The sequence below is a fragment of the Pseudonaja textilis genome, chromosome 1 (genome assembly GCF_049901715.1).
Source record: "Pseudonaja textilis isolate UNSWEBS1 chromosome 1, rPseTex1.2, whole genome shotgun sequence".
Lineage (NCBI taxonomy): Eukaryota > Metazoa > Chordata > Lepidosauria > Squamata > Elapidae > Pseudonaja > Pseudonaja textilis.
Window position 1 is genome coordinate 183,536,538 of NC_141990.1, and position 24,221 is coordinate 183,560,758.

A 24,221-nucleotide genomic window follows, 5' to 3' on the forward strand; every position below is an offset into this window, starting at 1 on the left:
TCCTAACTTTGTCCCCCTGGTGCTTTTTCAAGAGGCAACTGGACTTTCTTGTTTTTCTTTGAAGATGTTTTGCTTCTCATCCAAGAAGCTGCTTCTTTAGCTCTTCTTGGGTGAGAAGCGAAATGTCTTCAAAGAAAAAAACCAGAAAGTCCAGTTGCCTCTTGAAAAAGCACCTTTGGGACAACCATGACCTGGCTGACTGAGAATCTCCATAGACACTTCATAACTTTAGTTAGGAATGGATGTAACCCGAGGGCTGTCTGTAGCTGTTGCTGTGATATATTCTTTCTTCTTGTATGGGTTAGCCATATAGATTATTATTATTTATTTTATACAAATAAAACTAAAAATATACTGTGATATTTGTCTAGTTTTTTCAGATACTTGTGACTGACAGGTTGTTTATCTTCTATTTTTGTAAAAACAAAAAAAGGTATGCACTTGCAAGTGAACAGCATTTAAAATGAGTTCCTCATTTAAAACCATAGTTATCACATTCCAACTACTGTACAGTAAATGGACTTAGAAGGTGATGGTATTGACACATTTTAGTTATTTTTCTATTAACAGGAATTTAGTTAGCAGTTTTAAATTAACTGCAGAGTATGATTTTGGAAGCTGGCTTATTGAATAGCGATCCTCATATTCGGTTCCCAATATAAATAACATGAACTGACTAAAAATGGATGCAAAAGTTTCCACGATCTTTGTATGTTAATATGCGTATGTCATTCATGAGTGATTTATGTGCACCCAAATACAATTTAATGGACAAAATGGATTCTGTGGGTTGACTTAATATTATATAATAATACACAGCCATATTGACTTTGATGTGAGTACTGCAGAAATAGATGTTTTATAGGTTAGGTAGGAAGATTACCTGGGATAATGGGATAATGCTTGACACTGTTAGATTCGTATAACCACTGTGTATTATCTTAGACTGTAAAACCCTTGGAAGTATTGAAAGGGCTAGGAAAAGAGATAAATAAGAATGGAAGTGGCCCAGAAGGAAGTGTCTGAAAGCTTTATTTTCCATTTACTAGCCTTAAATAGTCATGACCTCTTTTGGCTACTAGCTCACAATAGATGAGTTGAACTGGAAGGATCTTTATCATCCATGGACAGTTCACTTTGTCAACCCTTCTGAATTTTCAGTGTTTCTTCATAAATATAACCTGAAATGTGATCTGCTCTCCAAACAAAATCCTAAAATTAGATGAAGACAACAACTCAGTTAAACCAAGGAGTCAAAAACATTTAAGTACCACTGCTATGTAAGATATGTTCCTAGATTTCTGCACAATTTTTGACAAATGCTGTTCTAATGCCACTTCGTTATAGTATATAAAATAATGTACGCTAAGATTTATCGAGATAACATAATTCTACAAATTCTAACAATTTATCTTTCACTATAACCAAAAAGACATTGCATTTTACCTGCCAATATAAATAGAAGTTGTAAATGAGGTGTGCTCCTTTCCTTATTACCTGTTTCTGATATGAGACTGCAAACGTTACTAAGATTCAGAAGGAAAACATACATTTAAAAAAATGGGATCAGGTTGTTTAGTCCCTGGATTTTGTACATAAAGGATTTACCAACCCTTACCTCTCCAATCCTTATTTTTCTTCTGGAAATAAGATTGTTATTTATATTTATATTGTGAACTATGTTAGGAAAGATTGCTTTAAACAATAGAAAACCTTTAAAATCTACCTGCCCTGTATTGGTTTTAGATTATATGACGAACATGCTGCTTTTTGATTTAAATAGGTAGTGAACTGGCTCGAAGGGCCAGGTTCGGAACAGCTCAGAACCCAGTGGGGTATCGGGGATTCAATTAGGGCTTCACAAGCTTTGCAACAGAAACATGAAGAGATTGAAAGTCAACACAGCGTGAGTTTTCATTTTCCCAAGGAAGTTACTGTGTAATGATTTTATATGTCATTTGTTGTATGCAATATTTCTAGTGGCCTTCTTTTCTAGTGAATTTTAGACAATGATTTATATATTGGCAAATAGGACACCTTCTAGAACAAGCTACTGATCATATAAATGATTAGTTCTAGTGTCATAATAGTATGCTATAGTTGGGAAAAAGGGATGACTGTGCCTTTGAGGCTGAAAAGACAAAATAAATCATTGCCTACCAAGGACCCTCTATTCTCTTGGTCTCTAGGTGTGAAGGAAATTTCATTTATTCCTGCCAGTTTTGGGCAAAGAATAGTTATTCTTCCCAGTGAATTGTACTAGTTTCCCATTCTTTCCAGCTGACTTGGGAACAGGAAGATTCCTTCCATTTAATACAATTGACCTGCTTGCTTCAACTATTTGAATGGAATGACAAGTCAATTTTATTCATCTATTTGCCCTTTCCCCAACAGCAACCGATAAGAGTGTTCTATAATCAACCAGTGATCATTGTGCTAAAGTAACAGGAATAAGGATAGGCTTTATATTGCTTCAACATTTTTCTGGATGAAGCCAGTAGTGAGGAAATGGTTCTCTCTGTCCATAGCAGGGGTGTCAAACTCGTGACGTCACATCATCATGTGACATATCGCAACTTTACCCACCTTTGCTAAAATGGGGATGGGCCTGGCCAGCACATGATGCATGCGGCCCACGAGTTTGACACCCCTGCTCTATAACATCTGTTTCTCTGCCTGCTACCTTCTCCAGTCCACTCTGCCTCTGGCCCTACTTCTCAGTGCTTTTGTCCTACCCTTCGTTATATGTCCCAGTGTTTCTGTTTGGCCTCCTGTCTTTCCTTGTCCCTCTTTCCCTGCACATTTGCATTTTTACTAGCATGTAAGTTCATGTCAAATATTGCAGGTGCTTTGCATTACTTCAGAGTCTCCTGTGCTTTTAAGAACTGGAGCACACTTCCAATGTATCAACTAGAGGATTTGGGGAGTGGGGGAGTAAATAAAGCATAGGAAATTGTTTAATAAATCTAGGGCAAGGATCTTCAAACTTGGCAAGTTTAAGACTTGTGCACTTCAACTCCCAGAATTCCTGAACTAACATGACTCGAGAAGGAATTCTGGGAGTTGAAGTCCATAAGTCTTAAAGCTGTCAAGTTTGAAGACTCCTGATCTAGGGTAAGGAAAAGGAGAGGTATAGAGAGGGAACAATTGTATGATCAAGGGAACAAATAGATGAACAGCTAAATGCATTTTGCTGAGTGCTAAATAAATGCAAATCAATGTTGTTGTTGTTTTAAAAAAAACAGATTTAGGCAAATCAAAGGACAGGATATTACAGTTGGAGAAAATGAAACAGCTCTTTATATCAATAAAATAAAGAACAATTCAAAAAAAACCCATTGAGAAAAATGTTATTGAAAATTGCTTCCAGCTTCTGAAATTGACTAAATAATAGAATCATTTTATTATGCTGAAAACAAAATGAAAGGTGGATGTAATGTTGAGTTTCACCAGATATGCATACCATTAGTTTTTAACATAACGTTGTTAAATAGAGATATGCGTAATCTTGCTAAATATTTCAGTAAGCTGAGGATTGCTGAATAGCGGTTGTACCTGTGCTTTTAATAGCCATATGGCAAAATTATCAATAATGGTGATAATTCCTTGATGACTGATTTTGCAGGAGTGGTTTGCAGTGTACGTGGAACTGAATCAACAGATTGCAGCTTTACTGAATGCTGGGGATGAAGAAGATCTTGTAGAACTAAAAGCATTACAACAGCAGTTGAGTGATGTTTGTTATCGGCAGGCCAGCCAGTTGGAGTTTAGGCAGAATCTGCTACAAGCAGCCCTTGAATTTCATGGTGTTGCTCAAGATGTAAGTAAAATATGCCCTTTCTCATTGTACGTTTTGCTTCATGAAAATGCCATTTGCAGAAGGTCAGTAGATAAGCTGGTTATATTTAGAAATAATTTTGCTCATAGTTCCAATGCGCATGGAAAAAGTCTTAAAATAAATGAGAACAAGTAAGTATTAGGGCTCATTTGGAAATCTGCTGTTAATTAATGGAGGCAGTTTTAAAAAAGAGTGTCCATTTTTCTATATTATGTATACATTGACTAGACAGGAGTTCCTTTTCCATGTTTGTTATAATTCTTTCACCAAGGTGCTAGACAAGCAAAGCTGGAGCAGATGAGCAAATTACATAAATCTCTGCTATAATAATAGCAGTTCGATTTTTCTAGACATGAACTCTGAGCCAAGCCGATGACATAAACTCAGTAACTAGTTGTCCTTTCATTTGGATTCTTTTCAGCATATGGCTCTTGAGAAAATTGCAGAGTTTGTGGTGCCGAAATTACCACCTGTTTTTAGAAAATTGATTTGGAGGGGCTCTGATCCTTCTTGGCAGGCAATGTTTCAGAGGCCATTCTGGGAGATGAATTTTGACAATTTAGTTACTAGTGTTTGATGACTCACAATCCTACTCTGTATGCAAATGAAATCATTGAGAAAAAAATGCCATAAGGGGCATTGAAATGCCACCAGTGTAGGCTTGGCTGTTTAAACCTGAGTGAAAGATTTTACTTTTCTGAATATTACTTAGATTCTTCTTGGGCACTTTGGGTTGGATGAAGTGGCAAGCAGCTGAAATGGCTGGAAACCACAGCTTTCCTTTGCAACTGCTTTCACAGACACCCTTGCTAAGCTGTTATTGTTCAGACCATTTTCTTTGACCAGCCCTGTGTCCTAGCTCTGTCTCTTTTATAATTGAGCTAGTCACAGTTCTGTCTGACATTCACGCAACAAAATCTCTTTAAGGAGAAAGACTTAAAATCATAAAAATAACTTGCTGACTTTGGGGTTGGCTCTTTTCAGTTGTCTCAGCAACTAGATGGATTACTCGGAATGCTGTGTGTTGATGTGGCCCCAGCTGATGGAGCGTCAATTCAGCAAACTTTAAAGCTACTTGAAGAGAAATTAAAAAGTGTTGGTAAGGAGAAAAACAAGATTAAATGGCCAAATATGCTATAGTGAATGTCTTAATTTGCAGAATAAGTATTGGATTAAATTGTATACTTTTTCATATAAGCCTAACAAGCACATTGAATGGAGGAAGGCTGGAACAGGCTGCAGATACAGAGTCTCTTCACTTGGCTGGCTCATAAAGGGAGCTTTAAACATATTTCATTGTGGAATGATATTCAGTAATATGCATTGACTACCATATTTCATGTTTTGTGAATAGAGTTCAATAGGAACTAGAAATCTGTGCCTTTCAGGTTCCAGCTCCTGTGGAAATCCAAACATGCAGGCTTCCAAAACCTATGCATGGCTGACAAGGGCAAGGCCACTTCATTGGCCAAACTACCAAGTTTAATTGCAGGATCATCTGTTATACAACTAACAGATCAAGATGGTGTATAACTCACAGAATCATATGAAATAGATTTGAGCTACTGATCTTCCAACAGCAGTAGTCTCCAAGTGAGCCTCTTGAACTGTGTATTTAAAACAATTTCATGTTAAGCCACACCTGTTGTTTTAATAATTGTTACTGATTGGGCAGAATAAACAACAAACCGATTAAAGGCAAACTGAATAAATGAGAAGACAATGTCTGATTTAACATAAATACGTGGGGAGGGATCATAATAAAGACAAAATTGCATTCGGTTTAATCAGGACATTGGTCATTTGTGCCCATCCGTTCTTTCTTTGGCTGGTAGTATCTTTCCTAGATCTTGGGCAGCAATATAGAACTTGGTCAACAATCTCAACCTAACTGTTTCTTTTTATTGGTTTGTACCAAAAATTGAATCTGGATTTTCAGTGTGAGCAGTACCATTGGGCTACAGGCCTCCCTTATAGTAAACACTATTAAGCCTGACATAAATCAATTTGTTTTTTTTTTAAAAAAAACACCCGTATGTGTCTGTACTGCTGAAGTATTAACCACCCTTCTTACCAGTTGATACATAGTTAACTGTCAACACTTGAAGGGTGTGCTTACAGAATGTGCCATTTTAGAATTCAGTCGGTTAAGTGGGAAAGTGACAATGAGACAGCAGTATCTATCTTGCACATGGATGGAAACAGAATCGGCTACTCATGATTTAAGAGAATAGTTCATCTTACACTGTATACGAAATAAAATTTTGTTTATTATCCCTATAGACCTGGGCCTCCAAGGTTTGCGTGAAAAAGGTCAAGGTCTTCTTGATCAGATATCTAACCAAGCTTCCTGGGCTTATGGAAAAGATGTAACAAGTGAAAACAAAGAAAATGTTGATCACATCCAGGGAGTAATGGAAGACATGCAGCTCAGGAAGCAAAGGTATTCATGATGATGTTGGATTACTAAGAATTCCTCTTTCACTTTAAAACCACTGTTAACTCCTTTTTAAATGCCACTATATTTTTCAAAGCAATTGAAAATATAAAAATAATCAAAATACAAACCTAAATGTACAAAGGTTTGTACCCTGTGTGTGTTTTTTTCCTTCTGAAATGTATGAATCCCAGAATTTATAAGAAAGCTTTTTTGTTTAAACTTGACATTAAACAAAACCAGGTAATTATAAAAACTGAAATTATATTCTGAAATGTATAATTAGCTTGTTTCCAATGTTTTCCTATACAGTTTCGTAAATTCAGATATTTTTGCTACTTTCAATATTGTGCAACATTTACTTTAACTTCTCTTAATAATGTTAATGCAAGTTATAATTTATAGGCTCGGTAGTTTTTTAAATAAATATTGCAGAAAAACTGCTTTTGAAATTAATTGGCAACTAATGGCCTTGGTATCATTTGGAAATGTTTAATGTTCCATTACTTATTGTTCCATTTTCTAAATTTTGACGACGTGTTATGTATAAGTTTACATTTGCTACATAAATTATTTTAATTTTCCTGATAATTTAGCAGCTATTGCAATGTTTATTTAAAGAAAATATTAAATCTTCCTGATATACCACATTTTTTAAGGAATATTAACAAAGTTTCTTGAATAGGATGTTACATTTAAAAATAAAAACATAGTTTTGAGCTCAGATACAATTTTAAAAACTATAAACTTGATAACAATGAAAAAGACCATAGAATAATAAAGTTGGAAAGGGACCTCAGAGGTCTTCTAGTCCCAACCCTCTGCTTGAGCAGGAGATCCTAAACCATTTCAGATAAATGGTTGCCAGTCTCTTTTTTAAAAGTCTCTAGTGATGAACCAGTGACAACTTCTGAAGCCAAGCTGTTCAGTTGGTTAATTGCTCTCACTGTTAGGAAATTTCTTCTTTGTTGGGTTTGACGTTAGGTGATATCATTTTTGTACTATTAAAAAAAAATCTCATTGTATGGGTTGCTACTTTCTTGGTATCAGAGACATAATTTGCTGCTATTTGTTGGGAGTTGGCTGCTGTTAACTACTCCTTAAGAAAGGCATCTAAAGGTGGCTTTTACATGCCCTCTTTTCTGCTATTTTGGAATATACTTACTTTAAAGGAATGTCATCCCTTCACAGAACGCTCCTTTTCCTAATGCACTGGACTCATCTTCCAGTAGGCTACACTCACCAAAAGTTTTCATCCCAGTTCTTACCTGTCCTAGATTGTGCTTGGATGTGACATGAGGTACCAAGTTTGAGGAAAACTGCTTGTAGATAAAACAAGCAAGCAGAAGAGGTCATGTGCAACCATTAGGTAAGATGAGAGAAGGACAGACAGACAGACAGACAAACTTGAGAGCCAGAGTGGTGGCTAGACTGATAGTAAAAGATATTCAAATTATAATCCTTAGTAACAGAACCTGCCTAGATGATTTTAGGTCACTCATTCCCTCTCAGCGCTATAACTGAAAAGCCAAAAATTTCTACTAACTTGTCCTAAAACAATATAGCAGATTAAAATCTATCATCTTCCCAAAAAAGAGACCTTCATCCCATAGTGGATTAACATGCTGATCATCATCACAACCATCACAGTCCTTCATCCAAGATTAGCAGGCTATCCTGTTGAACTATATAACACCAACTGGTTTGAATGGCATAAGTGTTGTAAATGACATATAGACTTGTGCAGAGTGCTTCTGTCTCTGGCTTGTGTGAAATCTTCTAAAGAGATGCTCTGCAATTTACAGGAGCCCATCCAAAGTAACCTTACCTTTCATAACCTAATCCTGACTGCCTCTGCATGCACTTGCATTGCCATGTCTGCCTTCCTGGGAATAAAGTTGAAGCCACAGTGCATGAGCACTTATGCACTTGGCCACGAGCAGCTAGTTAAACAGCTATGCAATGAATGGCTGCTTTCATTATTCAGAGGGAATTGCTTGTTGTACACTTGGGTAAAATATCTCTTTTCAGAGGATACGCAGAGTCTAATTTATCTTGCTGGAATGGTTTATTAACATCTGACCTTAGTTTACTCTTTAAACTGCTGTTACATTCTGATATCCTGTCTTTTTTGAACTAACTTAGTTTTGAGAAATAAGTTTGGTTGAGAGCAAAATCTTCCAGTCCCGCCACTATTTTGTAAGGAAGGAGAATATGGACCCAAGCTTGTTCACATAATGTTAAGGAATAATTAAATCACTGTGTGCCATTGTACCTATAATTTAGCGTTGTATGACCATAAGTCATCATGCTGTTCAATAAAGCCACTGATATAAAATATAACGATAGAACTTTCATGGATATATCATAAGCAACTTCAAAGGTGTATACAGTAGCTGAACTTTCCACTGGGCAGTGCTGGTATTTGTGATTAATTAAAGTTAAAAGATTTATCAGATTGGGGGTATTCTTAAAGTGTTATTCTTTATCACGGTGTTTTAGACATTTTCCCAGATTTTGTTGCTACATTTAAAAATAAGAATTGCTTGTGTATAATTTTTTTTATAAGCAGAGTTGACCTTTCTGATACAGTTTTATCTTCTGTCTTTCACAGATGTGAGGACATGGTAGATGTGCGACGATTAAAGATGCTTCAGATGGTCCAACTATTTAAGTGTGAAGAGGATGCTGCTCAGGTGAGCCTGATGGTTTAGGCAGCTGTTGAAAGAAAGAAAGCTGACAGACAAATTAAGTGAACTTTGAGAACTGACAAAACGTTGGGTGGTTTAGGGTAGCTGTAATTTTTTTAAACAGATTTGACAAATCTACATTTTACTTATTCTATGTCTCCTCTTTTATTTTACAATCTCATATTCTTTACATTCTGCTCATTTCTATAGGCAATAGAATGGTTAAATGAATTATTAGATGCACTGCTGAAGACTCATACCCGATTGGGAGATGATGCCCAAGAAACCAAAATTTTGTTGGAAAAACATAGGAAATTTGTTGATGTAGCTCAGGTACGTGCTGGATTTTTTTTTCTGTAGCAAGTTTGTACAGTATTAAAGTATTAAGGTTTACTATCTGAATTTAAAATGGTCATTTTGGTCATTTGCTGAGCAGTTTACTAATTAAAATTATTGCTGTCAATCATGGTTAGATGCTTATTAGCAATCAAAATTTTATTTTATTTAGGGTTAATTTATTTTGTTATTTATTAAATTGATAGATCCCCATCTTACTACAGGATAACTCTAGGTTGCTTATAGTGTTAAAAAGGATAAAACTATACAAGACTCATATATAATACAAATCAAATACTATAAAATACAATTCTCGAGCCTAACTAAAGGATGTGGAGGGAGGGAGTATGATAAGGGGGGTGGGGAGAATCTGTTATTAATCTACCAACCATGTATTAATTTATACATGTCAAAACGCTCTTCGACTATTACGAAATGCTTGAATTCATTCATTCATTCATTCATTCATCCATCCATGAATATGAAAGTGATACAAACTCTACTTGGGGCCGCAGTTTTATTTTTCAAGTCATTTCTCTAAATAGCAAGGATTTAACACTTTTTAGTATGGATTAATAGATAATAATTAATAGCATAGATTACTAGGCAGAAGAAAGAAGACATGTTAATAGCAATAGCACTTAGGCTTGCATACCGCTTCACAGCTTTACAGCTCCCTCTAAGCGGTACTACCCCCAACAGTCTGGTCCTCATTTTACCAACCTTGGAAGGATGGAAGACTGAGTCAACCTTGAGCCTGGTGATATTCGAACTGCTGACATCTGGCAGTCAGCAGAATTAGCCTGCAGCACTGCATTCTAACCACTGTGCCACCACAGTCCTTAATGCTGTGGTAAGGAGGCTTGATGTTCAAGTGAAATGAGGACAGGGTAGTAGTTATGGAAATTCTAGAAGGATCTGGAATGTTATTGAATAGTCAATAAAATTCCAGATATTTCCAGAATTTCCATAACTACCAAATAAAGTAAAACGTGACTGTACATTTGCAGACTCTAACTGAAAGCAATCAAGCCAAGAAAGTCGAGTTTCCATTTATTGCTGTGTCGTTCTTCCCTATTGGATATTCCTGAAAATGACAATGGCATGGAAAGTCAAAGTTGTTTTTAATAGGCCCAGGAAAAGCTATAGTGTCTTATCATTCACGTTACTGTTTTGCACTTAAATCTGTCCCAACACTGAAAATGTCCGCTTTAATACCTTGTGTTTTTTTTTCCAGAGTACCTATGATTATGGGCGACAGTTACTACAGGCTACTGTGGTTTTGTGTCAGTCTCTGAGATGTACTTCTAGATCGTCAGGAGAAACACTTCCAAAGCTGAACCGCGTATGGAAACAATTCACAATCACTTCAGAAGAAAGAGTAACTAGGCTAGAAATGGCTGTTGCTTTCCACTCAAATGCGGAAAAAGTGAGTTTCTGCGGTTGATTCCAGTAACGTTGATGTCACATTTTAAAGTATATTTTTTAAGTGTTCGATCTATTCGATCATGTTTATGTGTAATGTTAAAATTCATGGTGTGATTAGCATCACATATTTTTTCATTGTGGAACTATTGGTGGTCTCAGAGAGAGCCATGGATTTCAGAAGAACTTGCATTTAATATCAGTATGATTAAACTCAACATTTAGCAATAGCAGTAGCACTTAGACTTATATACTGCTTCACAGTGCTTTACAGCCCTCTCTAAGCGGTTTACAGAGTCAGCATATTTCCCCCAACAATCTGGGTCCTCATTTTACTTCATGAATCAGCTATCCTGACCGGCTCAAGGTTGACTCAGCCTTCCATCCTCCCAAAGTCGGAAAGATGGAAGGCTGAGTCAACCTTGAGCGGGTCAGGATAGCCAATTTACTTAAGATAAATCTACGTGCTTAATTGGAATTTTCAACCTTAATACAGATAGTCCCCCCTGAACAGTGGTAATTATGACCAGCAACATTGTCACTGACACTGTCATAAAGCACAACATTGTGGGACTGTGTTGACTTAACCATGGCAGTTGCAGCAGTCTCAATTGCTGTCATTAAATGGACCTTTGCAGTCACAGTATCCTGTATTCATGTGACCGGCACTGGTGACCTGCCTGTTTCCCCATTGACTTTGCTTGTTGGAAGCCGGCAGTGAAAGTCGCCTGATCATAGAACCCCACTGCGACATAATGTGAACCGGTTGACAAATGCCCAAAATGTGGTCACATGGCCACAAAGGAACTGCAACTGTAAGTTCCTCTGCTTCAGTGCCATTTTAACTTGGAATAGTCATTGAATGAGTGGTAGTTAATGAGGACCATATTTTAATCTCTGCTGCAAGCTATGGTTAGCCTATTGAGATGATAGATCATAATACTAAATTATTGCTAGTATCTTGATAGATTAGGTGCTGTAAGGTGGGTGTGGACTGTTAACAAAAACGTTCATAGATTTTCTACAGATGGTCTATCCTCAACATAAGTTTTTAGGTTTCAACAATGCATTCACTGTTGTTGTAATTGAAGTCTATCCACCATACTGCTGGTCATCTTCTTTTTCCTTTCATTTTTTCCCCTAGCATTAGGCTGTATTGTCCAATTATTGCTCTCACAACTGAAAGTTTTCTCCCATTTTTCCTTCACAAAAATTGTTCACATCAAGGAAAGCTTAATCATGTTTTGCTTGCTATTTGTTCATAGGCTTCACATATGAAGTAGGGCTTTCATTCTTTGTTGAAGCCAATGCAATGCCATTGTGTACAGCATGCACAGACTTAATTAGCAATTGCGTACAGTTCCCTTAAAATAGCTGTATTTTGACTTCATGTGTTAGTTCATTTTTTTTAGTCTGTGACTCCATAGCAGACCAAGAGGAATATCTCATAGACACACTTTGGCAATGTGCTAGAGCTTTTCCAGGACTTTAGATGATTCAGTAGTCCATTGTAAGCTGTTGTGTCTAAGAAAACAGAAAACATTATAAGAATGCATAAGAATATTGTTTCTTTTTATTGCAACTTACAATTTGACTGTGCGCCCCCCTCCCCCCCTTTTTTAACTGTTATTTCATTACAGGTTTTGCAAGAATGCCCAGATGAGTCTGAATCTATATATGATCAGGAACAATTTGATGAGATTGAAGCTGTTGGAAAATCCCTTCTGGATAGATTAACAGTTCCAGTGGTTTATCCTGATGGGTATGTAGTTAGTAGACCTTGCATTGCTCACTATGCAATGCAAAATATTTCATTATGCATGGTAATAATTTTTTAAAAAGCAGACAGGGCAACAGAACAGACCAAATTAAAAGTGAGGAGCAGCAGATCCAATTCCACACTGGTTTGCACTGGCCAGAACAGGTGATTGGGGGAAGGAGTGGGTAGTGAAGGGATGGGTGGAGTCCTTTAGAAGATCTGTGGTGTTCCATATTCAGGAACTTCAGAGATATCTGTAAGGGGAGTAAATGGGAAGGTAAACCATGAAAGCCATTGTATGCCATCACAATGCAAATACTCCCCCTCCTTTGTATATGCCTTGTGATATTGTGTGCCTGTGTAAAGAGAATGCAGGGCTGCTTTCATTATTTTGACAAAAGCTTCCTGCCTTATAAAGATGCTTCAGAATAGTTCCTGGTACACACCTCGGGGAGTGTACATACCTGAGTAGGTCTTGACTTTCTGTGCTTTGCATGGATGGAATAAGGTCACCTAGACTTTGCCTAATCCTAACAGCTAAGTTATTTCTTGGTTTAGGATTGCACGTTTAAGTCAGACGTCAAATATTAAGGTGCTGGATAATACTAAAACTAAGAAATACAATTTAATAATTTATTAACATTTAATAGTGTTACTATGTATTATTTATATGTTATGTCATTAAAACATGCAAGACAAGTTCGTCCATACGTTGGAATTCAATAAAAAGATGATGCCTTTTTTATTTCAAATGAGAATAAAGACTAATAAGATACCTTCAAAGAAATCATATTACTTTGAATTACAACAAATGTAAAAAGAAGCAGTTTATATATTTTAATACAGTTGTGAAGTCTGGCATCAAATTATTTCAGACATACGTATCTCTAAGATTAGGAAACTTCTGAAATTTCAAGTATCCTATTATTCTATATTATTCTGAAACTACTGGAAAATTATTTCTGGTAGATTAACAGTTTCTGTGATAGGATATTATAATAACATATATTATCCTGAAAGCTGCAAAGTGAGAAAATAAATATGTGAACATAGCAAAACCTCTCTTATTACTCTCTTGCATGTAAGAGCTTGGGTTTGTTTGTTTTTTGCTTGTTTTTTTTAAGCACTGAGCAGTTCTTCGGGAGCCCGAGTGACATGGCTTCTTCAGCCGAACACATCAGAGAGAAGATAAAGTTGGTTTGTCTGAGAAAACAACAACTGACACAACCAGATGCCTGTACCACAGAGACCTAATAGCCTCTTCCTGACAATTCATAAGATGCCTATTTGTAACTCCGCATGACATCTGCACTCTATGCCTGCCATAGTACATGAAAATGCATTTCACAGCTATTATTAAACATAAAAACCCTTCATCCTTCTAGAAGCAAATCTTATTCTACATCTTAACCATGTATTTCTACGAAGCCATAATTTAACATGCTATGAACCCCCCAGACTTCAAACATAATGAAAAGGAACAAAAGACATTGCACTGAATACTTGCTTTGAAGTTTTATCAGGTGCTGCTTTCTCTAAGCAACTGATGCAAGTTTTAAAATGGTGCTAATAAGTGCAAGTTCCACAAAAAATAATTCTGTTTATTCTCCAGATGATGTAGTATTTTAGTCTGTAGGTGAACCATCTGTTGTATAGACCTATAATTTTGATTTGTATTTTTTTAAATGGTCCTTTTTATTGTGTGGATATGTGCCATCAAATCCTTGAAATTCATTATAGTTGGATTCCCCCCCCCCGCCCAATTTGTATGGATAATGTATTAAGAAATGTTTTGTGCTTAATAAAATCCACCTTTTAAAAATCCAGTAACTTTTATGGAAGCTTGTATTTCCTACTTTATTGCAGGAAATTGTAAAAGAGAGTACAAGTCCATTTTGGATCTTGAGTGAAAGTTTCTTAATAATTGAAAGAAGAGGGAATAAGCATTGTGTAAGCAAGGAAGAAAAAAAATGATATGAAAGCAGCTGTTGGGAGTTAACGGCAAATTAAGTTCATTTTTCCTGTTGACTTTTGCTTGTAGATGGAGAAGGAAAAGGAGTTACATTTTACTAGAGTAAGAATCAAAGTCTGTGGCAAAAGGGATTTGTAGATGCAAATCGAAGACATAAGAGAAATGGATAGGTTTCTCTTTTAACGTATCTTCCCCCCCCCCCCCACTCCTCTTTTTTCTACAAGTATTGATATTGGACATATATGTTCCACTAGTTACATCTTTATGATTGAGTAAATTTAAGTAACGGCTGATGATGCAATTTCCAGAGCTGATAAATGCTACATATTGTAATAAAATTATCAAATATAGGGCATAAATTATGTATTCATTCTTCCAATCTGCAAAAGCCAAATAAAAACCTTTATATATTTATGAACTATGAGCATAAGTTTATTCTTTTTTAAAAAGAACATGAAATGGCAGCATATCCTTGGAAGGCTTGTTTGGGATATGGGATAAACTCCTTGCTGTGTAGGCAAGGGAGTTAAATAGCTTCTTGAAAAGTAAATGGAGAATAGAGGAGAGCATTTTTAATAATTTACAAGTAGTCCTTGACTTACCACCACAATTGGGACCAGAACTTTGGTCACTGAGCAATATGGTCATTAAGTGAGCAATATCTGTTTTTATGACCTTTTTTGCTGTGATAATTAAGCAAATCACGTGGTTACTGAGTGAATCCAGCTTGATTTTCTTGTCAGAAGCCCCTTGAGAAAGTTACATGATGCTGTTGTCAAACATGTTCATTTTGATCATGTGGCCCTGGGGATGTTGTGAAGGTCATAAATACGGGGACCAGTGAGATCACCTTTCACTGCTGTTGTAACTTGTACCTGCTCTTAAAATTCCCATTAGATGCCCAATTCATCATCTTTCCTTTTGTTTTACTATTCACTTGGGGCAAGTGAATAAGCACAGAAAAAAACATTTGAATCATCTTTCTTTCCTTTTTTTTTGTTGCAGTTTTCATGGGCTACACACTGATTCAGAGAGCCAGATGTCATCTACTGCTAAGAAAATTCATATAAGCATCTTTTCACTTCTGAAAGAAAATGAGGGAATAAGCTAGGTCGCAACACCACAACTCTTGTTTGCTGTAATTTCTCAGGCACATCTCTTCCCCTTAGCCTGTTTTGTTTTGTTTTTTGCTGGAAGTGGGCAACATCCAGCGATGCAGAGAAGGTTTTTCTAGCATCAGCAGCAACCATCTTGCCTTTTGCTCATAAGGCATTCTAGATGCCTGCAGATTTAAATCGCTTCCTGGCAAGAAAAGAAAACACCGCAGGAATTCCCCAGAGGCCAGATTCTTAGTACAGATAGTCTTTGACTTAGGTTCATTTTTAGGACCAGAATTTATGTTGCTAAGCGAGATGGTTAAGTAAGCCATGCCCAATTTTACTACAGATAATCCTTTCCTTAAGACCACAATCGAGCCCAAATTTAGGTTGTCAAGTGAGAATTTGTTAAATGAGTTTTGCCCCACTTTATGACATTTCTTGCCACTCTTGTTAAGTGAATCATTGCAGTTGATAAGTTAGTAACTGGGTTAAGTGAATCTGGCTTCCCCCATTGAATTTGCTTGTCAGAAGGTGGCAAAAAGTGATCACATGACCCTGGGATGCTACAACGGTCATAAGCGAACCAGTTGACAAGCATCTGAATTTTGATCACATGATCATACGGATGCTGCAAAAGTTGTAACTATGAAAAACAATCATGTCACTTTTTTTCAGTGCCATTGTAACTTTGAATGGTCACTAAATTGTTGTAAGTTGAGGACTACCTGTATCCTTTTTTGACATGGTTGCTAAGTAAATCACTGCAACTAACAAATTAATCACACAGCCATTAAGTGACTCTGGCTTCTCTCATTGAATTTGCTTATCAGAACTCCTGGGAAGGTGATCACAGAACACTGCAACTGTTTCTAAGTACATGCCAGTTGCCAAGTGTCCAAATTTTGATCTTGTGACCATGAGGACGCTGCAATGGTTGTATGCGCGAGGACTGTTTCTGTTTCACTTTTTTCTGTGCTATTGTAACTTCGAATAGTGGCTAAAGGAATAGTAAGTCAAGGATTACCTATATTTCCAAAGTATGCAACATTCCTGATCAGAAACTCCAACAAGTTCTAGCCAAATCTCTCCACAGATAATGCCCCCATCCCCCCAAAATGCCCATTATACCAAGCTATATCTGGAAGGACATCCTTATTCAAATGCTACCATTAAGTATGTCCCAATGACTGGCTTGAGCATGATGTCATATGCCCCAATTACACACCCACACCCACAATTTCCAGTGGCTGCAGGCACATATTTTTCCTTTTCTGTTACTTAGGTTTTGTGAGACATCCTGGGGTAAGCAATGTAGATGGACACACTTCTACTAAATTTGCCCTGCAGAGATTAAATGACCTGGCAAAAATGAGAGCATGAGATGGAAAGAATTTATATTTTAGTCTGACCAGCGCACTGCAATTTTATCAAAAAGGCTGCATTTAGGTTTTATTTCTTGGCCATAAGTTCCCTGTTAAGTAAATTGGCCTATTTTTTATCATTACTGTGTTTATGACTTAACATATCACGTCACTTTTTTTTTTTTAGTTTAAGCTTTGAAATCTCAATATCAGGGTATTGGAAACATTGGTTGCCAGTTCTTCCTGTGAGGGAAACGAGGAGCATAATTGTTGGGCTCCAAAAGTATGATTATTCATTAGATGGCAGCAAGCTAGCAAGAGAGAGAAGTGGGGAGATAGCCCTCTAGTGGTTGTCCTTTTTTCGCAGTTTAGATCTGGTGACCTAGTAAATTTCCCTCATTGAATGTGTTATTGGGAAATTTTCTACAGATTTAACTCTCCCTGTCAATCGTTGTCAACAATATATAAGTGTGGTAGGGAAAACATTGTATCATGTATGATATGCAGAACTGGTTTCTAGGTACCCGCACGGCAAATATGCACCAACACTATGCAAATAGGAATATGATAGATTAAACTCAGTATATTGAAAGAATAAAAGGACTTCATAAGATCTCAAGAAGAGTGTTGCAGAGTATTACTTACATTCTGCTAAAACTCTCTTTGTCATGACATGTACCTGAGTAAAATGGGGTGCATCAAAGGGCAACAATTTTTGAACCAAGGTACTTAAAATGTGCTAACTTATAGAATGCACCCAAAATTTGGAATACATGCATGTGAGGGAATTAAATTTGGGAAGGTTGTAACTGCTTCAGGGCTGCTACCAAGGTCATGTGATTCTTATTTTCTATATTTCATGACTCTTTCCCAGCCAGTCTCGCAATCCTTCACTCCCCCACCCAGCAGCAAGGAATTGACTTATTCCATGGCTCTTAAAGAAACAAAATCTTTTCAGTGAATAATATATTTATTGCTTTAACTCAACAAACAGGTACACGTATAATGCTCCATCCTCTTATAAGTAGCACATAAATAAATATACTACTTAGTTTTGTTTAAATAATACTCTTCTTGAGGTCTTACAAAGTCCTTTTATTTTTTTCAAACAGATGTTGAATTTAATCTGTCATGTTCCTTCACAACGGATAGATTGGACAGAAAGTCACCAAATGAACTGCTGTGGCTGTAGATGGAGTAGAAACTAGACCTCTCTGGTATCAGTCAAATAGATTAGTCCCTATACTTTAATCCTTGTCCATCCCGTTTCATTTTTAAACTGCTTTCTGCTCTGAAATTGAGTAGACCAGTCCTGCCCTAACCCCCTGGAGGTCATGTGATCATGGAGAAGCCGACAGGTTTCTAAACTGTTCTGAGGTGAGAATAGCAACATAGAAACATTGTCAGTAAAAAGAAATAAAAATATTGTAAGCATGATTATGCCATGTAGAAAGACGGGGATGTCATGATCAAGAAATGACATCAAATGGGATGTGACGAGGAGATGATCAAATGTGACGAGGAGGAGGAGGAGAGATGAGGAAACAGGATGAAAAGGTGCATGTCTCCAGAATCACAAGGGAAGTTACAGAATGAGAAGACAAGAAAAGGAGGAGGAGGAAAGGGAAGATCTGCTCAAAACTACGTGGCAGTGGGAGGAGGTGGAGTATTATCTAATCCATTGGCTGCCTCAAGAATTAAGCCCTCAGGTCAATTGGCAGAACCTTGTCTTCAAGCCCTTTTGGAGGACCAAAAGGGTATATGCAGATCTCACTTGGAACATTTGTTGGTGGACCAAGATATATGATGGAATAATGTCAGGTGCCATGTTGTATATACAGATTCCAAGGATTAAGCTCATGACAGCATCTTTTTTTTAAAATCAACAGCCAAATGATTGTCCAAATTTAATTACAATAATATTCAAAGTTGTTTATGAAGTACTTCACTGTAACACCTTATATTGCTTACATGCTAAGTATGGAATACCAAAAAGTGGGGCCTGTCTCATGTGCAGTACCTGCTGTGATCTGATGAAGCATCCAAGCCAAGACCACAGGATTATGTTACATTTGTGCAAGCTGAAATACTAGACCCAAATGAAGATCTAGAACTGCACACGTTGGTATTGAAGCACACGATCTGTTTTGCAGCAAAATCTCAGCATGTTGAAAAAAATGGTACATGTAATAGATACCCAAAGCCTAGCAAAGATAATCGTTGGTGTGTTAAAAATGATATTGTCACGATTCTAAGAATTAAACTCTATCGAAAAATGAAAATATCAGTGGGCATAATTCCCATTACAGTCATGCTTTGTTGTCAATATACAGAAAACACAAGGGCAAATCAAGGAGAATGTGCTGATTTATCTGGAAAACTGGTATAGCAATAGTAATTAGCACTTAGACTTATTAATACTGCTTCACAGTGCTTTACAGCCCTCCTTTAAGTGGTTTGCAAAGTCAGCATATTGCCCCCAACAATCTGACTCCTCATTTTGCACACCTTGGAAGGATTGGAAGGCTGAGTCAACCGTGAGCCTGGTGAGATTCGAACTGCCAAATTGCAGGCAGCCAACAGGCAGCAGAAGTAGCCTGCAGTCCTGAACTCTAACCACTGCGCCACCGTGGCTCATATCCCAGCATGGTCAGTTGTATGTCATTTTAATCCAAGGAACAAGTGAGAATGTTAAAAGAATATTCTTAAAAATTAGAAACATTGATTGATTGGCAAAAGCATCCTTTGCTAAACCAAAATCATATATGTCTTGCTACACATCTTTAATAAAAGGATGTTTTCTTCTTTAATTCTAAAAACAAATGTTCTACGTGAACATTCTGTTTCTCTGTTTAATAAAGAAATCTCTCTGAAAGGATGACGCAGCGGGTTGTCTAGTCCCCATCTAAAAGACCGCAACACTTGTTCTAAACTAATCATCAAAAATACCATGAGCTCACTGGGCATGGAAACCAACAGCTTCTCTGGAAACACATGTTAAAATAAGCAATGTATAAAAATAAAACCAGGGCTCTTAATATCCTCTTTCCCTATTTTGGGGTATGCTAGTGGGTTTGTTTTTTTCACGTCAGATTTGGGCACTCTCACTGGTAAGAAACTCTTGAGTTATCTTCTGCTATCACAAGATATATATTCTGCATGCATATTCCGCAAAAAGTATAGCTTAGTCCTGTGAATATTGATTCAGATTTTAAAAGAAATACAATTGCTACTCCCATCTATTCTCCAGGGGACTCAAATTGGGTGTGCTGAGTTCCCTACTATAACTGTTATAAGTGTTGAGTTAAGGGGCATGCATAAGTGCACCATCATGCCTACCGTCCCTTTCCTATTGTCCCCATTTATTTGTACCTATTTCCTGTGTTCATGCTCATGTTTATTTTTATACCTATTATCTTGTAAGCAATTGACAAATCAAATAAATAAAAAGAAATAAAATCTTGAGTTTCTTACCTATAAATCATGTGTTTTCACAACAACCCTGTTTGAATGAGTAACTTCTCCACTACCTCTGTATCTGAACTATATCTCTATAGTCCTAATGATCATTTTTAATTGCCTATACCCCACTAGATGGGGCGGCATCTATTTTGAAGTATGTAAAAGAAAAAGATTTTTATAGATATCACCAGTACAGATAGTTGTAAAAAGATCTGGAAAATTATTACAATGATCAAACATAGTGGAAACTTAAAGCCTACAAATTATTACTTTAGCCCTCTATCTTGCAGGCTTTGTTAATAGGAATCACTGGAAGAAGGAGAGCAGGAAACTTCTAGTATCCTAGAAGAAAGCAAGATTTCTAGTATTTTTGTGCTATATTTTCTTTCATTTGTACTCCCTGTTCCATACCTCTGTTTAAAAGTAATCATAATAATCACATCTTTGAAACATACATTTGTTTTGCTCTTTTATGGTCTGTGCATTGATGGTCACTCGTCGATTCCACATTCTCTCTTTTTGAGAAATGGTTCCAAATAGTAGATCAGTGACAACATATTCCCAGTAGCCTGATTGACTTTCCAAGTTTGCCAAAATTGCAGCTGCTCCACTTCACTCTCCTGGCAGAACTGGGCAGTCTATTCGACATGCGTATTTCAAATACTATTTAATGACTTCTCTTATCTGGAGCCTACACAGAAAATAAATTGCTATGTAGTATTAAATCTCTTTTCTTGGTCTATTGGGCAATGTGTTAAAAATGGGAGACATATTTCCTTTAAGAGGAGAAATTGCAGTTGGGGGAGGGGTTGGGGGGCTCTCAAGGGGTTTTTTTTAACCTCCCTTTGATCAGTGAGACCTTTGAATGGAGAAGCTGAGCTCCATGAGATCTTCCGGCCAGCACTCCTCTGGAGAGGTACAAACCTGAAAATTTAAAGGAGGGAGTAATCCCACATGCATTTGAAAATGGCAGTTAGGCCCTTCTTTAGTCTATAGTAGCAAGAACAGCTGAGTCAATACCAAGAATGCCTCCAAGCAGCTCTAAGCAATTGATGATCTATTTCACGCAATGGTGCTGGCTCTCTATTTTAAGGGAGGGGAAAAATAGATTAGTACATGCTTGTCTTGTGGAGAACTTTAGGAGCTGTTAAGTGATGGAAACTGAGATTGTCTCAGATCAGTATTGCTGATGGGGATGGTTTACAGAGTTTCTGTATTAATGAATACTCCGAACTCAGTGTTTCCCGTGGAATCAAAATATTGGTTAGCATCTTGGTGTATTTCCATGCTGTGGATCCAATCTGGTAAGTTGTCCTATAGGTGCAGGGACTTGCCTCTGCTGAGCAAGACGGAAGGAAGCTGGTGAGTCAAAAAGAACAGCAGCATCTGCCAGGAGTCAATCCAGTCAGGTAAGAGGTCAGATGTGGCATTGTGGTGCAAGCCCTGCCTTTTGTGTATGTGTGTTGTTCCATATATATTCAAAAGGGGAAAGCTTGCATTGTGATGCTATGTCCGTCATCTTGTCCCTAGGCCTCCAGTGATCACATGGAACAAAATTTTAGCCTTCCAACCTCCATGGTCTTCAGCACATCTGCAGCTACCTTGGCTCTATTGGATAACCATATTCTTAAGTTACTTCCCTCCCTATGGCGTGGAATGAGACCAATACTGCCCATGCAGGTCTCCTGCTTTGCTTTTACTGTAATTGGCCATGAGCCTATGGATTCAAACAATGTGGATGTTACATACCCCATCAAGATGTTGATTATCCAGTGATGATGAAGGTGAGATGGAGACAGGAGACAGCCAAGTATGACATCCTGGCAGAGATAGAGAAGTTGGGAATTTGTCAGTGCATTCAACTTTTTTTCCTTTTAGAACAACTTAACAGGAGAAATCGGTTAAATGAAAAACATATTTCAAGATCAATGGCTGCAACCTATGGGGAACATGGCCCCCAGTTGGCCTTGGAGTGGTTTGCCCATGGGCTCATTTCCCAAAATAGATGAATTCGGTATAATTAATTCATTGTAAACTAATTCATTTTCAATAAAATTTTAAGTTAAGTTTGAAGGTGTAAAATCATTACAGTTACTCTCTATGGATTGAATTACTTTCCCTTTCTCTCACTTTAAAAATTAGAGTTTGGTAGTGATTCTTGGAGAGTTTCTAAGGTATAATCGATGGTTTCAAGGACAATGTGGACTAATCCAACATTAAATGATCTATTGCTGGTCTCACTCTATAAATAAAAACGAGGAGACAGGTATTTGTTCTTTCTCTGATTCAGAATATGTGTTAGGTAGCAGTGGCCAACAGAATCAGAGCAAAAGTAATATGGTAATGCCAAATAACATAAATAGCTGCTATCTACCGAGCCCTCCATCCTGAAAATATACAATGGGTTTCTCACCCCATTCCATTGGCTAATGTTGGGGCTTAAATGGACTCCGGAGGATGGTAGACAGGAAGCAGTGGTGGGATTCAAATTTTTTTGCCACCGGTTCAGTGGGTGTGCTTTGGTGGGTGTGCTTTGCGCACGTGCAGACACTTTGTGTACTTTGCATAGGCACAGAAGCGTTTGTGCAGGCACAGAGGCATTCCAACTCACTCTCCCAATCACTTCAACAGCTGCTGTGTGGCACTACTGTGCTGCACAAAGTAGCTGCACTTCAAAAACAGAGGATAAAGTTGAGTATGGGAGCCCAGGTAGGCGGGTGGGCCCAACAGCAGAGTAGCAGAGACAATCGTTTCGGTCTCTGCTGCTCATCGCTGCTACTGGCTCAGCACAACTGGGCCAAACTGGTAGAATACCACCACTGATAGGAAGGCCTGGAGGAATGTTGTCCAGGAGGTTGTGGTGGGTCAAACAGACTTTGCAACTAATAACAACAACAAATCAAGATAAAATTTCCTTTGAGTTGGGCTCACATCCTAGTGGTTTCACTGAGACATTCATGTTATGGAGATGGTTTCCCTTGTTTGACTTCCATGTCTGGTCTCCATGTCTGGATTTCCTGATTATCTTCCATCCAAGATCTACTTCTTGTCCTATCCTCTTTTGCTTTTTTGAAATCACTTGAGGTTAGCTGAGTGCCACCTCTGCTGTGAGAATCATCAAAAAGAAACTTCTAGACAAACCTCAAATAAGAACAGCAAGGGTCATAAACAAGCTTGAATGGTTTAACATTTGAGATTATTATTATTATTTAGCATATGGCAAATGTTTGAAGAAAAGAAACAAAATAGTTCTGGCATGACTCAGAAGTTAATATGTAGCCTAGAGTGGTGAAATACGGAAACTAATATTTCAAGGATGTAAATCCTCAATACGGGGAACAGTTGTGGAATTCAAGACAAGGAAGACTCTTGAGTAAAAATGTGCAACGCCCATTCTTAAGCCAAAAATGCAAAATATTTGCCTGAAACCTATATTTCCACTTCCCCTCCTCCTGGGGAGGAGAGGAGAGGGGGGAAGACTGAGTAGAAGGCAGCCTTTCACAGGCAGCATTCTGCAGCTTTTTTTTTGCTTTGACTCCTGGCAAATCATACCTTTGACAAAACTTGGCGAAAAGGAAAGCTACCGCTGATTGCACAGGGATCAGTTTGATTTATTTAAAAGAATAGAAAGTGTCAGAATCTGCAATAATAAGAAAAACATCATTCGGAATAATTTGTGTGCCTTAAGATGAAAAAAGGAATGATTTAATCAGTCTGATTAACCCAGAATAATTACAGTAATAGAAGAGGGAAAATTTGTACAGCTTATTGGTGCACATTGTTAAGAAAAGCATGAAATGGCAACATTTAATGTGCACCTAATGTTCCATGTAATAATAAT

General features: G+C 37.4%; 1 protein-coding gene and 1 long non-coding RNA gene across 10 annotated transcripts in view; one reads left to right on the top strand and one right to left on the bottom strand.

The window, feature by feature from the left end:
• Nucleotides 1-14,875, top strand: part of SESTD1 (SEC14 and spectrin domain containing 1) — an 81,154-nt gene extending 66,279 nt beyond the window's left edge. For all 9 annotated transcript variants that reach the window (XM_087919891.1, XM_087919896.1, XM_087919890.1 and 6 more), the window contains exons 12-20: nt 1,784-1,906; nt 3,626-3,820; nt 4,823-4,937; nt 6,122-6,281; nt 8,890-8,971; nt 9,176-9,298; nt 10,539-10,730; nt 12,367-12,488; nt 13,610-14,875. In XM_087919891.1, coding sequence (XP_087776017.1) covers nt 1,784-1,906; nt 3,626-3,820; nt 4,823-4,937; nt 6,122-6,281; nt 8,890-8,971; nt 9,176-9,298; nt 10,539-10,730; nt 12,367-12,488; nt 13,610-13,739 — 1,242 coding nt within the window. In that variant the 3' untranslated portion in view covers nt 13,740-14,875. The remainder of the gene's footprint in view (nt 1-1,783; nt 1,907-3,625; nt 3,821-4,822; nt 4,938-6,121; nt 6,282-8,889; nt 8,972-9,175; nt 9,299-10,538; nt 10,731-12,366; nt 12,489-13,609) is intronic.
• On the bottom strand, nt 12,625-22,195 carry LOC148127959 (uncharacterized). Its single transcript, XR_015740737.1, has 2 exons — nt 22,130-22,195; nt 12,625-12,739 (listed from the first exon to the last, which is right to left on the bottom strand). It is a non-coding gene; the product is annotated as an uncharacterized LOC148127959 (long non-coding RNA).
• Between the last annotated feature and the right edge of the window lie 2,026 nt (nt 22,196-24,221).